This window comes from Atractosteus spatula, chromosome 12 (assembly GCF_055471065.1).
Source record: "Atractosteus spatula isolate fAtrSpa1 chromosome 12, fAtrSpa1.hap1, whole genome shotgun sequence".
Lineage (NCBI taxonomy): Eukaryota > Metazoa > Chordata > Actinopteri > Semionotiformes > Lepisosteidae > Atractosteus > Atractosteus spatula.
In genome coordinates, this window is record NC_142717.1 from 12,881,304 (window position 1) to 12,899,680 (window position 18,377).

At 38.3% G+C, this 18,377-nt stretch overlaps 1 protein-coding gene across 3 annotated transcripts in view; it reads right to left on the minus strand.

Annotated features, from left to right (window-relative positions):
- Nucleotides 1–11,379: 11,379 nt before the first annotated feature.
- The window catches only part of septin7a (septin 7a), a 44,343-nt gene continuing 37,345 nt past the window's right edge, over nt 11,380–18,377 (minus strand). The window contains exons 10-15 of one of the 3 annotated variants that reach the window (XM_088929741.1): nt 16,791–16,842; nt 16,542–16,667; nt 15,095–15,115; nt 14,084–14,219; nt 13,492–13,637; nt 11,386–12,387 (exon numbers count right to left, since the gene is read on the minus strand). In XM_088929741.1, the coding sequence (XP_088785867.1) occupies nt 12,348–12,387; nt 13,492–13,637; nt 14,084–14,219; nt 15,095–15,115; nt 16,542–16,667; nt 16,791–16,842 (521 nt within the window). In that variant the 3' untranslated portion in view covers nt 11,386–12,347. Of the gene's footprint in view, nt 12,388–13,491; nt 13,638–14,083; nt 14,220–15,094; nt 15,116–16,541; nt 16,668–16,790; nt 16,843–18,377 lie in introns of all 3 variants that reach the window. The other 2 variants (XM_088929740.1, XM_088929743.1) reach the window with 2 other exon arrangements.

Below are 18,377 nucleotides of genomic sequence, written 5' to 3' on the forward strand. Positions count from 1 at the left end.
GTAGTGAAACATTAGAAATTAGTACATATATGAACACATATTTTCCTTTGGATGTAAGATTGTGATTCCCTCTGTAATGTCTGTCCGACATTAGAGGAGCCTTTGTCTGAAATGCGTACTACATGTAATGAAGAACAGTGTTCTGATGTTATATCTGTTTTCCCCTTCTATACACTCAAACAGAGAATTACTACATACAGTATATCTGGATCTTTTAAGGTTTTTGGGTTGCAGGTGTCATGATCTTAATCCCTTCTCTTAAGGATACTCTGGCTCTTTCACATTTTTGATGATTCCATGCCTTCAATCCTGCCCCTGCTTCTTTAAGCCAGGCGCTCTCGCTACTCTGGGCTCTGAATTGGAAGATGAAGGCCTGGAGGCCCGCAGGCCCGCCTACTATCAAGTCGCCCTACGTCCATGGCTTGAGGGCATAGGCCTCCTATCGGCGTCCTGACCCAGCTGAGTCCAGAGCTCAGAGCACCTGGCCTCGTCAATCCCGTTTTTATTCCCCATTCCTGTACCGGATCCCGTTCCAGCTTTTAACTCTGTCCTGTCTCGATTGGATTACCCGGTTCTGGACTTTTGGACTTCGCCCCAGATTTCCCCCCGGACTCCTTGGACTTGTTCGCCCTGGCTACGCCCCCCGAGCGTCCTATTCACCATCGTCATGCCCCCCTGTCTGTCATCCCCTCCTGATCCTCATCGTCTCCTCCCCGTCGTCCTTCTCCACTTACTGCCAGATTATACCGTCTGCATAGGGTCCTGAACTACGGTTCACGGGAGCCTGGACCGGCTCCCATTACAGCAGTTTGCAGTTATTTATTCTAGTGGGCTGTTCAAAGAGCTATAGTAAGAACATATGAACAGTTACAGATAAAAGGAGTGTGCTTGGCCCATTTAGCTTGTGTGCTAGTTGTCACATAGCCTTCTCTTATTTGTAACAATGAGTTAAATTGAGTTGCATTAGGAAGCCGTTTGGAATGGAATCCGATGTTTAGGAAGTATTCATTGGGTGAACAAAAGAAAAATAAGTTTTAATGAATAAACTTGACATTTAAAGTAAAAGAACCATTCAAAATCACTTTAAGTTGCAGGTATTGATAGACTAGATTAAGAACCTCATTGACAGTCTACTCACTGACCATTTAATTAGTAATTCAGTGCCTTTGGACTAAATCCACTGTTTTTGATTGATTAATTAATTGGTTATATTAAAGGGAAATGTACAAGGTAGTGTATGTTTGAATATACCAGCCATAAGAAATAAATAACATAAATCAGGAAACCATCATGTAATAGTGTAATAAAAGAGTACTTAAAAGAAAATCAAGTTTGAACAGATCAACATTAACACATCTGTCTCACATTTTCCAAGGGTGCTTTTTTCTGGAATGTGATTTATATTAATAAGCTAGTACAGGAAGACTGATGTCTTATTGTTTATCAAAATGATGGCATGTGTTTTCATCCATTTTTACTATGTGCCTTTGCATACTAGCCACATAATTCCAAAAATGCTTTTTAGATTCTTCCAAGGAGTAGCTATCTATGCCACAAAAAATTCCATGTTACAAAAATGAAATGTAATACTAAAACATAAATAACATTCCCACTTTTTTAACATCTGATATCGTCCTTTTTCTTTATATTTTTTTCATTTTCTGTGTTTTTAAACATGTCCGAATCTCCTTCTTTCTTTATAGAACAAAAATGACCTTCTGCTTTCAAAGATCTTGAAAATAGTCTTTGAATAACTCACAAACAGTGATCTCATCCATGCCAGCTAAAAGCTTTTGTGGGGTTCAAGACATACTGTCAGAGTTTGGCAAACGTTGCCCAACAGTTACATGTGTGAAAGCTGAACAAAAAGTCAGACAGTTTATTTGGACTGATATTCAGATTTTTTTAACTTGAACTCAAGGATCCTGGTAATATAAAATCAACACCACAGAAGGAGAAAGGAGAAATTTCAAGTCAGTTTTCTGTTTTGTAATGTCGCCAATGTATTGTATGTCAGTTTTGGTGGTTAAACACAGCTACGTTCTATCTACAGTAATGGTACCTTGTTTAATATGAAATATTATTTCGGATAGTAGCAAAAAACAATACAAAAGGAATGATTCATTCAAGGTTGTAGTTTTACTTACATTCTTTTCCTTATTCATTTTTATTTTTCAGGGAAGATTCTTGTACCTGCAATCAGTTTTCTTAAGGATACATTTTGAATATCTATTCTGCTGTGTATCTATCCATATGACCTTCCTGACTCTCACTGAACATGAAGGACAAAATATGGAATGAAGAAATCAATTCAGAGCCCATTCTCAGCAATGTCACACAACTCCCGCCGTTGTGTATCAGCTTGGGCAAACACATCAGTGATGTGGGCATGACATCTCGGGGCTGTGAACATGAGATTGCATTTTTTGCTTTGAATGGCTGTTTTAAAAGTCGTAGTGTTGACTCAGCCACAAGGTGAGCATTCTTCTAAGGCAGCAGGTTCACAGTGCTCTGGGTCTGTACATCAGGAGTCCTGACTTGGCTGTAAATCTTGTTTTTTCATCTACGGTGGCTCAATAAGGGTGCTTTGGAAAGACATAATACCTTCCATGCTCATCAAGGGAATGTTTACTACCTGAACAGAGCTTAGTTCAAATTCTTCTTGCTTGTGTGCAAAGGGTGGGGCCTTTTAATAGACAGGAGAAAAAAACACTAACAGAACCAACCCAAGCAGCCTTACTTGGACATCACCAATTTTGTGAATGTAATGAAACACAGTATGACATTAAAATGTGTTTTATTTTAAATAAAATTTGCACTGTGTACCTAGTAAAGGAGTGATGTGCTTTCATACCAAGGCTCCTAAATCTTTGCTCTGGTATGTGAATGATAAGTTACCTGTTTGGGAAAAAAAGAACTTTTTGTTTCGCTGGCTTTAAACTCATCTTCATTTTTCTGGTAATGCTCATTTTACCATGTAAAGGTTAAGATTTGCCTCATGGCTACCTCTTTAATCGACACTTTGCTTGCTCCCAGTCCTACCTCTTTAAATTGGGAATTTATTGCAAGATGGAATCTGGCAATATATGTGGAAAATAAAAAGACTTACTGTATGTCAGGCTTTCAGGACACCCGCTGGCATTTATATTCGAAAAGAAATCAGCTTACTTCAGGCTCTTGCAATCCCTTTTAAAATGGTTTACCCTGAAAAAAATGTTCTGCACCACAGGCATCCACTGCAAATTAGCTTTTTAAATTGCTTGGGACAAAGCACATTAAGACCATAAGTCTTTTAGTTCTGTGATTATGCTGTGCAAGTGTGATGAAATAAAGATGTGAAAACACAAACACAACCATGCGCCACCCTTTAACACATTTGTACTGAATAAAAGCTCAGTTTTTTCTTGTTCTTTCCTAGTGATAACATAATGATGCCATAATATAAATGTCACACTATCTCATATCACCACAGCTGTCTGCAAAGCACTGTTTCCAGGCAACAGTACCAGACACTTCAGTCGCCAATATACTGTAGGGGTGTTCTGACCTGACAAGGTCTCTGGAGAAAAAACTGGGAACAGTTGGAATTGTCATTGGCTAATTTTTCCTTGTTTCTGGTCATTCTAGAATATACTCAGGCCACAGCTTTTGACGAGAAGCATCAGTCCCTGGATAATTAATCTCACAGAACATTGAGAGCTAGCAACACTGATTGAAATTTTAAGTGAAAAATAAATACATAATTACATAAGAGCAGATACGTAAGAGTAGCCCAGCAGCTGAAATTGTGCAATGGCAGATACAGCTGTTTATCAGGTTACAGAGTTCAGCAGCTGGTGATGCATATCATGGGGTTCCTGAACCTTATCTGATAATATTGTTTAGTTTGACTTGGGATGCTCTGATGTGGAGGATCAGAAGGTTAAGGCTACTTCAATGGTCAAGGGTCTCCAATATGAAACTTGTAATTATTAACAAGCTGCACATATCCATGAAACAAACCTAGAAATTGTATTTTCTAAAAAGAACATTTGCTAAAATTTGTAAGTTACTCATTCCAAAATTAAAAAATAAAGTTCTTAATGCTTACTGAAATTTGCTCGCTACAGTTTTAAATGTTACGTTTCACTGGGCTGCAGTGCAATAACTTATGATAAATTATTTTGATTTTAAACTCTGGGATCAATCAACTTTTGCCCAGAGGAGTGTCAATTTGAACTCTTCTTCATTCTTGCTTCGAATAGGTTTTATTCACTCTAAAACAACATGCACAGCTTTTCAGAAAGGTTCAGATTATTCTTAAAGAAGCCATCTCAACCTCACAACACATTTTATGTGAAAAGGAGACTTTCAAGAGGCATGCAGGATCTGGTCTTTACATTTCAAAAGTTTTTAAAAAGTTAAGGGATCATGAACAGATTGTATTTAACAATCTTTCTTTGTTATTTTAGGAAAGTATGTTACCATTTTTCCAGCAGTGTGTCTGTTCGATTGTATAAGAAAGGTTTCTTCCCTAGTGCAGCCAGTGGAGAAAAAGAAACATTACTGAGAAACAATCTCAATGATGTACAGTATATCATTATTCACTCCATCATGCTCAAATAAGGACATGAAATTGAGAAGATCCCAAAAAGTTTATTGCAGGGCTTCCTGAATCCTATTTCTCTGGGCCTTGGTGTACTACACATACAACCATATTCTCTCTAAGACTCTGCTTAAACTTGTTTTAGCTCTGGAAGTGTTTTAAACACCTTACATTCTAATTTAATGAGTCATAAATCTCTCCCAGTTGTAGCAATTGACTGGATACACTCCAAATATCTTGCTTCATAATATGAATTATAAATGCGTGATCGATTTTTTTTTCTTCTGAGGCGAGGAAAATCCTCAAAATATGGTCATCTACCATACGAACATCTGATATTTTACAAGATGTCACTGATTGATCTTTCAGATATGCCCGTCATTTCAGCTCATTTAAGTGTTTGAATGGATGTTCCCTTGCAGGAGACCAGGGAAAAACGGAATTCTGCAAATTTACCCAAGATGATGATGATGATAATAACTCCTTGCATATATATCGTGCTTGTCATGTCAGGCAAATTGCTTTGCAGTCATAGAGAATAATTGAAGGTAGTAAAGAAGATAACTGATGCAGAGATAGGAGATATGATGAAGGTGGCTGGATTCCCAGTGTTTTATTCAGTAAAAAGCCCTGCTCAGAAAAAGCAGGATCAGTCCTGTAGAGTCGAATAATAATACTTTTTATTTCTAACAGGCTTTTCCAATCCCAAGGATGAAAGTGTATAGTATTTAGTATTATTAGTATTAATAGTTGAGTCTATACTGTAGTTGGCCCCAACTAGCTCTGTTGGTAGAGCATGAGACTCATGAGACAACATGTGGTGTCTGCATGGAAACACACCTGAAAATCCCATCCGATCTGTGGAGTGATACTGTACGTCATTTACTTTGCTGTTGGGACTGATACTATGTTATAGTCATGAGTGGGGTTAGATATACAGTAAATATAAATGGTGTGAAAAAGGAGGGTTGATTTGTGTGTGTGAAGGAGTTGGAGGTAGCAGCAGCTGGGAGCTAGGGGCTTCACCAGATAGTCCTCAGCTGGAGCTGGTGTGCGAGAGTGAGCAGGGATGTCTGTGACCAACAGGAGGGGGGTTTTCAGGGCACTGCAGGAAAAGCCTGAGTCATCAGAAAAGAATGCTGACAATCCCTGTCCTGTTTTGCCAGGCTCTGTGCAGACTGGTACATTTCAAAGATGCTGAACCATTTGCTACAGAAGATTGCCCACCGTAAGGATGCCCTAAATTGCCAATAAAACATTTTGGCTCCTTTGTCTTTGTGTATTTTGTGAGTTTGGTGGGTTTTTTAGGATCCCTTAAATTTTCTGGGCACCTTCGTCATATGATGAGCAGAATGTGTTTTTCAAGTAGATCGTGGCAAAGCTGAGGAAGATTACAAATGACAACTTGCAATACAGCTTTCTGAACAGTGAAGACTATTCAAAGAATTCAAAATCCTCAATGTTCACTCCCCAGTCTTCTTCAAAACTTAGAGTAAAACATGACTCAAGGAGCAGAAGTGTTTAGAAAACTGAGCACACAGGGGCAGTTGTGTCCACAAGGAGTTGTGAAAACTGGGAACAAGCTACCCCAGCAATGTTCTTGAAGCTGCCAGTATCGCTTCTTTTAAGAAAAGGCTGGATGAGTTCCTTAAAACAATTAGCTACTAGCTATAGATGGGCTGAACGGTCCCCTTTCATTTGTAACAGTCCTTACTTTCTCATGCATCACCAATAGCTGATGTGAAAAATATATGAATGAAGCTGGACAGCATTATTTTGAGAATGTGTACAAAGGTCTGCAATGGATTAATGATTTATATTTCCTTCATGCGCTACTCCCAGGCAGCTTCTTCTTCTAAGTTGTGTTGTCTAAAACAGTATATACCAGCATAACTAAATTAGCACTTCCTTATTAAGGTAGAGAAGAAGCATGGTTCTCCTGTTGAGTTTTATTAGGGGAAATCACCTGACTGAAGAAAACGATAACATGACTCTATTGACGTGATGGCTCTCAGAAGAAATTTAATCTAATATGACTCAAGACACCAAATAAGCACAATTTTTTTAAAAAGACTGCTCATGGTATTTAGCCAACAAGGTCTGGAGGTGTCAGAGGGAAGGGGTCCCCGCTTTTTTTATTAGTGTGTATAATTCAGTAGAATGATAAGCGAAGCCTTTTTGATTGCTTAACAAGGAAATAGTTTGTTTACTGAATTAAGTTAAATTAATGCCACATTAGAAGAACTTGAACTATAGAAAATGATTATGATTACATAATAAGGAAATGAATGCTTCCACAAATTCCTGAAAAACTGTACAACGTTAGCTTTTTATGAGCTTTGTGAAGTTAGAAAGATTCAGCTGATGAGTGATTTGTTGACGTGATAGTCCTTCGCTCTTTTTCAAATTAACATCAGCCTTTTAAGAAATAAAACGTATTTTGTCTAAATTAGAGATTTCAATGGATTTGTAACATTGCTCATACCACTGAAACCGAAAAAAACCCAACACTTTAGAATCTAAACATCTCTGTGAATTCACCTTACAACACACAATATGGTCTCGAATGTTAAAAAAATGAAATGCTTGTGTTAAATGGAAGCTGAATGATTTACAGGAGGTTACCCCAACAATCCAGCTGTGCAGATTCAACGTCAACATTGTGACGAGGCCAGGCCAAAAAAGGTCTGATTTTCAATCAGCTTGGGTGTGATATTCGCACTTTTTACCAAATAGATCTTGCTGACAATGACTACTTACTTCCAAACCAACTAGAAAGGCCAAATGGATGCCTCTCATTTGTAACCATTCTTATAAAAAATAGCAGGGCACAGTTTGTAAGGGGAATTTTAACCCTGTAAATTCCAGGAAGGGTTTGGACAATCTAGGCTTCGTAAAGTTGTTCATTAATTGAACTGGCAAAGTAATTCCTCACTTTTCCACCTGATCTGTTGTATAGTGGGGCAGCTGGTGTACTGTATAAAAGCTGCCACTTGTCAGATGGGTGGAGCGGCACTTCAGGGGTACATGAACAATATGTAAAGGCCCTTAGAATGAGAAACACTACAGAAATACAAGCAAGTCTTTTGCTTTGTTGCTGTTTATCATTTCATAAGATCATAGAAAGACACATTGGGTGGTGTTTTGTTCTCAGGTGGCATTGCAGGTAATGACATCATCCCCATTTTATGTTCTTTGTATATAAGAATGGAAATACAAAAATTATGTATTTACCTTTCGGTTTTGTCGCTTAAACTTCATTGTACTCCTATTTTAATTTCTTTACTGCTTATGGTGTTAATTAAGTGATCCAAGGATCTCATCCAGCTGTTTCTTGAAGTTACTAATACTGGATATTATACCAGGATCTAGATCATTGAAATAAATTCTGAAGAGCAGCTGATCTAGTACAGATCCTTGTGTTGTTTCACTAATTGCATCATCCCACTTTGAATATTCACCCCTTATCTGTACTCAGTTTTCTATTAACCAGTTCTCAATACAAGCACACATATTTCCCTGAATGCCATCTGCCTGTAATTTGAGAATTAATCTTTTATGGGGAAGTTCATCACAGGCCTTCTGAAAAGTCTAAATACACCATATTGGTGTATATCTATTACTACCACTGTTGATTGAAAAAACTCCAATGAGATGATTATACAAGAATGTTGCATTCTAAAACCATATCGACTATTCACTAGGATGTTATTTCCATAATATTTCCATATCCTCTAAATTAGTTCCAGTAATTGTTTCCATAACTTTACATGTAATAGAAGCCATATTTCAGTCTTCCTGGTACCCAAAACACTTCTCTAAAATGCTGTTTAAATAAAGAACTGTCTTCTGCTGGCTGAATGCAACATGTTGTTAACTTACGACATCAGGAGTTAACTCACTGGTTTGAACTGAGGGGGGATAGCGGCACCTAGTGGCAAACAAATTCATACGAGAGCAGAACTTTAGCCACGACACACACTTTACATGACTATATTTAGGAACAGAGCTATGAGATCTTTAATGACGTGAGATGTCAGCACAATTTCTCATCCAAAGCACAAACATAAACATACGACAATACGACAAACATTAACAGAGAAATGCAGCAAAGAGAAGGATATACATCCTTCAGATGTAATAATAATAATAATTGCTTACACTTATATAGCGCTTTTCTGGACACTCCACTCAAAGCGCTTTACAGGTAATGGGGACTCTCCTCCACCACCACCAATGTGCAGCCCCACCTGGATGATGCGACGGCAGCCATAGCGCGCCAGAACGCTCACCACACATCAGCTATTAGTGGGGAGGAGAGCAGAGTAATGAAGCCAATTCATCAATGGGGATTATTAGGAGGCCATGATTGGGTAAGGGCCAATGGGAAATTTGGCCAGGACACCCCTACTCTTTTCGAGAAACGCCCTGTAATTTTTAATGACCACAGAGAGTCAGGACCTTGGTTTTACATCTCATCCGAAGGACGGCGCCTGTTTACAGTATAGTGTCCCCGTCACTATACTGGGGCGTTAGGACTCACATAGACCACAGGGTGAGTGCCCCCTGCTGGCCCCACTAACACCGCTTCCAGCAGCAACCTTAGTTTTTCCCAGGAGGTCTCCCATCCAGGTACTGACCAGGCTCACACCTGCTGAGCTTCAGTGGGTTGCCAGTGGTGAGTCGCAGGGTGATATGGCTGCTGGATGTAGTCTATCTATCCATATTCTAACTGCTTCTTCCAATTTAGGGTCTCGGGGGAGCTGGAACCTATCCTGGCAAGCAAAAAGTGCAAGGAAGGGATGCTAGTCCATCACAAAGCAGACACACAAACACACATACATACTCACACCTAGGGCCAAATTTCCCAGAAGCCAATTAATCCACCAGTATGTTTTTTGAACTGTGGGAGGAAACCCCCACAAACACAGGGCCAACATACAAACTCCGCACAGACAGCACTCTGGGTCCAGAATTGACCCTAGGGCCCCAGTGCTGCAGAACAGCAACGCTAACTGCTGCACCACCACGCCACCCTGGGGTGTTCTAATAAACCCTGAAGCTCACACACAGATGTGTACACACACAACATAATTAAAATCATGCAAACCTGTGTCTGGATCTTGCTGTTGTTGTCCGTGAATAAGAAGTCTTGACACAAGGACAAACCAACAGGAACTTGAGGATTAGGGTGGTTGGGACATATTTTAAAACGCCGATCTTAGAACAAATATCAGGTGAGATTTTTAATACTGTAACAAAAACACTTCAGCATGGTGATAGAAAACTATTTCAGTTAATGCATTAAACTGTCTATCAAAAGAAAACAGCAACAGCACTAATGATAAAAAAAAATAAACATCAAATTAGGAGACACTAAATTAAAAACAAAAGTCGATTCCATTTCTAGTCCTCAAACAACAAGGCTTAGTCCTCTGCTGCCCTCTTCTGTTCCTCACCCACTACAACAGAATAGCAGTACTTTCTCCATGATTGTGCAAGCTCAGTTTAATGTAACACACCTAAATGTTATATGCAGGCTCTCTTTCGAGTAGTTACTGGAGAGTTTACTAAGACATTCTTTGATTGAGAGGAAAAAAAATCTAAAGGCAATTTTTGAACTGCTTTGAATCAACAACTAAGGCATAATCCATAGCCAACACAATTTGAAAGCCACATCTTCCATTATACAATCAGTGTAGAATCTATTCAGTATATATACTGAAAGTATTGTCACCCGCCAATCTACAACAATGATATATTAACTTGCAGACAGTGGACCAACAAGAATAAGATGACACATCTCTTCTAAGGCGCAGATTACAACTGAAACTATGAAATGATTGGATAGTGTCACTTGGAGGTGACAAGAGTTGGCCATTTCTTTGCAGTTATACCATTTCACCATGAATTAAATCAAGAAATGGGTAATTTGATTTTAACAACATGTTTCATGCAAATCAGCTAATCCTGGATTCTGTTATATTTTTAAGGAAACATTTTTGATCAACATGCATGCTTTTAAGGAAAGTCACCACCATTATTAGTGGAGCTTGGGGGACTGTTAAAAGTAAAAATGTTGCTGAACACAAGGGGAAAGTATTGTTTGGAATGGACACGAACGACATTAGTTCATGGATAATTTATTCCAAGCAGAAATCTAGATACTGAACAAGCTGGTAAACCCGGAGACAGTGAGATGAAATTATCTCATGAAGGAATTAAAATTTGGGCCAAAGCAGTTATGAAGCAGGTACTACAACAGATTCCCAAAATAAATGTGAACTTTCAGAAAAAAATCCCAATATTTTGATTATAGCTAAGAAAAATTCAAGTGGTTTGTACTGGAAAGAATTCAACACTCTTCAGTTTTAAAAAAATGGAAGGGAGGTTAAGCAGAGAAACTAACAGAAGAAAAACTAGAGCATACAAAGCTAACTACAACGATACTGAAAATACTGCTGAACCCCACCAAAAAAACCCCAACGTGATCCTGATCAAAAATCAAAGCCAACTCAAATCCCTGGGAGAATGGTTAAAAAGTAACAAACAGCCTTTTCTTGAAAATTAAGTTACAATGGGGAGATTTTGGTATTCAAGGTTTCTGATTTACTGATCCAAACTACGTTTTTACACAGTACTGTAAACATCAGAGCTTTGGTCACAACTGTGAATGCAAAGGTGTTTTTATCTTTGCTTAAAATGAGTATTATAATATTATAACTGGAAGAATAGAAGGCACACTGATTAAAACGATCATGTTTAAGGTTACATATCTAAAAAATAAAGCCCCATTTACATCATCACAAGTCTGTTTTATTATGTGACTTTGTACAATACAAACAAAAAATAAAAAAAAATACAGAGATGCAGTACATGAACAAAGCTAAATGTGGAAATGACTAAGAGGGCAGCATACCCAACTCTGATGCAAGTAAGGAGATACCAGCTTTATTACAGAGAAATGGGCATTTGTTCTTTGACTCTTAACCGCCTAATGCAGTTACTGAAACAAGTTTACAATGTTTATTCCCCAAAATGCTAACATACAAAATCACTATCATTTTTAGCAGGGCCAATATATGAAAAAAAAACACCTAAATTAAACATTAAATGAAGTTATATATAACGATCCTGGTTAGATTATTTAAATTAATAGAAGTGGTAGAAGCATAAAATTTGGGAAAAGAAAGCAATAACAAATGTTATAAAAAAAAGCCTGAGGTGCATTTTGGCCTATAAGTATCGCCTTTCATCTTGTCTAAGTTTTAAGGTGAGAGATCTCTCCATTGGTCATAATGTGTTAGACTATGTTGTATAGAATGCAGCACGGTATGAAACTCGTGTTAAACTTAACAAAGCATAGAAAAGAATATTTATGGCATTTTGTTTAGAAACACCTTAAGTTATTGACATTGTGGAAGAACAGGTTTATTTTTGTAAACAATCAACCACCAGAACATGATTGTACAATAGTAAAACAAATAGTTTCTCTGCATACAGCTGTAGACATCAGTTAAAATCAAGGGAATAACAATTTAGCATGTTTAAGTGCAGTCTGTCCACGGTTTTTATAAGATGCAACCAAATTAAAATTTTGCGTACAAAGACCGTACTGATCTGGCTGTGTGGCATGCTAATGCATCCGATAATCATGACAGAACGGGTACATGGCTGGTTGACAAAACCAAAAATAAACACCCAACGTCCAGGCTGGAATATTGGCAACTAGTACATCGTTACGTGGTGGTCCTGAAAAACTTTAAAAGATCTTCCCTTTCTTTTGTTTCTTTTCCAAGGTCCTAAAGGAAAGACGGAAAATGACAGGTTAGTGTGAAATACGCTGCGTGCTATGCGAGTGTGTGCAGACTGGTATATCGCAACACTGAAACAACAGTTCCAATGTAATAAAAAGATCCCCAGTCCAACTTGTTTTCCTGAAATGATGACTGGGTGCAAAATGTTCCTTTTAGCCTTTTCACCTGGGATAGCTTACAGCCTCTTTTGCAACAGGGAAATGCTGCACTTTCACCGAATCGAAGCTTCAATCTTGACCTCTTGACCTCTAGCAGGAGAAATATATGCGGTTGGCTGATCTAATGGAAGCTAAAAACCGCTGGGAGCATTCAAACTCACTTTCATGGCACCATCAGGTCTCCCCTGCTATCTTGACACGATTTACAAGGAGCTCTATCCTGCTCAGCCCAGCACGCCTGACACCAGCCACAGAGCTGGTGTTTCTACCATGGTCATATCCTTATCGCATGGTCATTCAATGCACAGCTGCCAGTTTTATTTTAGGACGGAGTGAAATATTCCACCCAAACTACTTCAAATGGTTAATAATCATGACAAGCATGAGTATTGAGGACGAATTTCAGCAATTTACCTTTTTTAAAGTGTATAAGATAGTGACAAGTTGGCTTTGAAAAATGCCTTTTACCCAGCAACAGTATGAAAGAACAATTGCAAGTATATTATTTGACTTTTTGGTATTAATGCTACGACAGCAGAATGTCTAGCTCATCTCACACCTTTTATTTATACACTTCCTTTTGTTTGTATACAAGGTAAAACTGCTTCTTAAAAAGAACGTGGTCAATTACAAGGAAATGTTTGCAGAGAAAAAAACAATTCCGAATATGGAAACTTAGAATGAACTTTCCTGTGTGAATTTGCTGTATAAAACTCATTGCACTTATCATCTCGGTGAAGAGGTTACTCACAGATCTGTATGAGAGGCTGCTCTCAGATCTGCATGATTATATCCTCCCCATGCGCATGAATAAAGGACACTGCTTGACCACACCTAACCTGAGTGAAGTGTTTTCTTAGACAATTTCTAAACTTTTCTTCAACAGTATTTACCACCTGTGCAGAGGAGACTGAGTGCTACAGTTGTTTACCTGGAAGCGTCGAGCTTCTGCTGTTCCAACAGCCGCTGCTGAACCTCCCAGCTCGACTTCTCTTCCTCAAACTGACGCCGCTTCTCCTCCAGCTCCTTGTGCTGGGCCTCCAGGTTCTTCTTCATCTGTTCATGGCGGCGCTGGAGCTACAGAGGCGACAAGCATACAAAACACACAATTTTACCCTCGATAGATATGAGTGTTTTACTTTCGTCTTTCCAAAACGGTTTGCCAGCACATTTCAATGTATTATTTTTCTAAAAAAGTCAACACACTCCAACAGCGATCACTTCAATTGGAAAACGTTAATCAGGATGGCTCACTTCTAGTTAATGGTATTTTATATCAGAAAGATACACAGAACAAACACCCTTTTAGACTTCCTGGAATCTGTAAAATCTCAAGATGAGATACAATTTCCTTAATACCGAACACTACGTGTAGCTGTCCCAAGCTGTTCAGCTTATGGTACTGCTTCTGAAGTGATTGATTTTCCACCAAATGGACCAAGTAGAAGTACTTTAAACACCATACAGTATGTACCCAACATTTTTTAAAAGTATTATGAACAATTCATTTTAACTGTATATACCTCTGCCTCCGAGTCTTTCAGTTTCTGGATCTTCTCCTTGACTTTCATCTCAAAGACCTGCTCCATTTCCATCTCCATCTTCTTCATCTTGGTCACGTGCTCTCTCCTCTCCTCCTCCATCTGAGCCAGTGGGCTTCTACAAGAGTGCCAAAGAACCACAACGGAGTCAAACAAACCGCCCTTTCCAACTTGCTGAGCACATCCTCAAAACTCTGAAGGGATAGAAGTAACTGCCAACAATGATGTGATTTTAGTCCTTTAAACAAGTTTTTTTCCCCTCCTTTTATTGCTATAAGTAAATTTAGAAATGTTGCTACCAAAACAATTTCTAACAGTAAAACTGCAGAGCCGTTTTTTCACATTTGGATGTTTTTTCTTCTGTGCTTCGTACTCCCAATCAGGAGTGAAAAGAACAGAAGTCCAATTCACCCTATTTAAAGAAACATACAGTCAGTGAATTTTGACGGTACTGTGTGTCTATTAATCTTAAGGCAAGATAATAAAAATAAAGCAAAAATCACATCAAAGCTCTGATACAAGCCTGTTGAAGAAAAGGAGGAAGCACAGAAATAGGCACAAGCAAACAATCTATCCCTGTGGAAGTCCCAGTGATCCACAGACAGTTGCACAGCAGCCCTTAATGCATTAGTAAATGAAGCTTGCTTAATTTTAGAGAAATCTGAAAGCAGGCCAACATCGATTTCCAATTGTGGTGGTTTACTGGATCAGCATATCTGGAAATAGAAACTTTAATGCTTAATCAATTTACGCTGGGAAAAAAAAAAAGATCAGTTCTTCTGCTCACCCATACTACAGAATCTCTTCAGCGCCTACACTCATTAGATAATTATAATGAGCACATCGCTACGGTATAAACTTACAAACACAGTATTGGACAGAGTTCTAACAGCAAGGAGAAAGCATGCAAACCACCTGCAGGAGTATCACATATAAAATGAACAGAAGTCAAGTCTCATCTCGGGTTTTGGAAGAACTTAAATGACCACTTACATGCCTTCAACTGTGTCAAATCTAAAAAACAAAAACACACAAACTTAGCATGCTGAAAGTAAACCATGCACTAAGCAACTATTAAAAAGAGGGGGAGATGGGACAAATCAAAACAACTATTTAAATGAAATACAAATAAAATGTCTGCTGTGTGTTGGCACGCTTCAGATTAGTAGTGGCTCCACACTGCATTGCTGAGGGTTAGCTGGCTTTAATTTCAATTAGAGGAGTGGTGTGCAGCAGTGGTGTTAAAGCTTTCATGCCATCCTAGACACCAGCAAGGAGACCACTGAACTCTCCAGTGCTGAACTGGCAAACCTGACCTGTAGGAACTCCGATTAAACCCTTATTAAAAATGCATGAGCACAAACGTCAACTGCAGTGTTAATGTGTAATGTACACAGACACAGAAGATGGGACAATAAAATGCCAACAGATGCAAAATAGGGAATGATAAAGTGACAGGATGTATGGCACTAGTTGTCATAAACCAATCCAGTTTATCAATAACAGGTGTTTAGGTGGTGTAAAAGTTCACTGCAGCATTTCAGATAGTAACACTCTCAGGCAGTGACAGACTGATAGTTCAGGCACTGCTCTTACATTTTTCAAACTTAATTCAACTGCGTCTCCTGATGCCAATATCCCAATATTACTTTATTCCACACAGGAAAGCCACTGGACGTGAACTGGCACCAAATATCAGGGTTCAGCATGAGGTCTGAGCAGCATGTATTTGTAATGTCAACTCAAGTATGAAAAATGTATTAAGTCATCTTCAGATTAAACAGTCATGTGGACATCTAACACCATATCACTGTGGAGGTGACCTACTGCATTTCTTATATATCTAGCATCAAAAACCCTCATCTCTTAAGTAGCAAGATCACTAAGATATCAGGAAAATGACAATCTTTTTTTTAACAGGTGCTATGATATTTTTTTAACAGACATGTCCACAGGTCCTAGATCAAATTAAAATTTATTATCAAGGGATTGATCAACAGGGTGTAGAGAGTGGTGTGTCTGGTCACAGCTGGATCCAATACAAGCTGTAAATCTGTGACATGCAATAAACCAGACTGAAAATGCTAAGTTTTGGGATTCTGTCTCATTCCTCTTATAGAGCCTGGACAAGTAAGTGCCTTCTTGCTGAACTCTGAGCCCAAGATGCCACCAGTCATCTCTACTCATTTCACACACCACCAAAGGGGCTCAAGTCTGGTGAACGGGGTATAACTGTTATATTTTCCATCTCGCAAGACAACAGTTGCTGCACCTGCACAACTAATTTCAGTCAGAAATTTTCAGACCTTTAAAGTCAATTATACAAAATTCACATCAAAGTTCTAATAACTATTTTAACAGGAATGAAAATCCCCAGACCAAAAAGAATTTCACAACATACACTATTATACATTTAAATATTTAAATATTAAAGACTTACTTGGTGAGCTGTCCCTTATTCTTGTTATTATCTACTCCGTTGTATGTAACGGCTGCCAACTTCCTGCTTCTATAGTTCTCATAGTGTACATTATTGGTAACATCCTTCAGATCCTGCATGTGAGTTCTGAAAATGAGCAAACATTTTCCAATTAAAATGTAGTAAAGTTCACAATATTATAAAAATGATAAATACCTTTCAACACATTTGATAATAAACAGTTAATTCTAATTATCTATATTTCCTTACCTGATCAGCATGTTTCTTAGAATTGTGAAATCACAATGCTCCCCATTTTCCACTGCAAACAGGAAAGTTAAAAAAAAGTGAAGTTTAGATTTCAAGTACATTTATTGAACAACGAAATTTGAAAGATGTTTACCTTAAATTAGGAATACATTGAAATAAGTCCAAAAAATTCAAAAAAGGTGAAAAAGTTAATTGATTTGCCAGCTGTATTATTTAGAATTCAGAATTCAGAATGAACAGCTCACTGATTTGCTACCTCAAGGGAATAGCTGCATCTCTGTACCATCTGGAACTGAATACTTCCTTCTCTGTGTGACCAGGCTGTATACTTGCCCTTCTGCATTGCTGATCCTGGTACACATGAAGGAAGACTAGCACTCAAGACTACTCATCTAAGTGCAGATAAATAGACAGAGAACCGTAACATACTGACTTAACTCTTTTTGTTAGATATGATAACCCAAGGCTGCCAAACTCATTTGTGATGGCAGATAAAATTCTATTAAAAATTTCTTTAAGCAGGGCAAACATACCATAAATTTCAGAAATACTACGTAGAACCATTGTGTAGTATTATTTTCTAGAGTTTGGGAATTTTGGAGTTTAACTAAATGCTCCCTTAAAAATGTAATTAATAATCATCAATTAGTATAATTAACAGTGACTTCACAATGTCTGGACATTGTGTTCCATCCATCCAGCCTACCCCAGCAAGCCACGGGGGCGAGGCAGGACACACTCTGGATGGGACACCAGTCCATCACAGGCCACACACAGACAAATATGCACACACTAACACCAGGGCCAATTTTCCCAGTAGCCAGTTAACCTACCAGTATGTCTTTGGATTGTGGGAGAAAACCTATACGAACATGGGGAGAAGATACAAACTCCACATAGAGCACCCCCAGGTTCAAAATTGAACCCAGGGCCCCAGCGCCCTTTTTTCTTTGAAATGTCAATTTTCACTAAAATGACACCACTAGCCTAAACCATACTGCCAGTGATTCAGGTGTTACCTGCCTAGAACCAAGGGAAAGAATTACCCTTGGCTAAAAAAACTTCAAGTGACAGAAAGGACTGAAAAAAAAAGACAAGTGGTTGAAAGACATTTGTACTGCCTCGAAATTAACTGTGCTCTGTACATATTCAACATTTTGTGCATACTGTAAAACTGTATAAACAAGTTTCATGATGTACCAGGTTAAATGGAGTAATTATCAAAATTGTGGAATAGATTTCTTTAGATTTTAATAATACAGTACTCTTAAGGTAATAATCCGAACAAATTAGGTTTGCATGCCAAAAGATGGGTGGATATTTATGTAAACTGCAGAACTGAAATGCAAGTTATACAGGCCCGGGGATTAGTGATCAGCATCACCTATAAATTAAGTTTGAGGCCTGACAACACTAACAGCACTGTGATAAAACAAGGCAAGCTGCTTTTCTTTGTTTTCAGTATAGGGTTATTGTTTTGAACTGGGGAAAACATTTGGAAAAGGCAGAGTTCACTTTTACTGTTGTTCTTTGATAAATAGCTATCAGTTCTAAATAAAGCATGTCACAACCCATCCTAAAACAGCA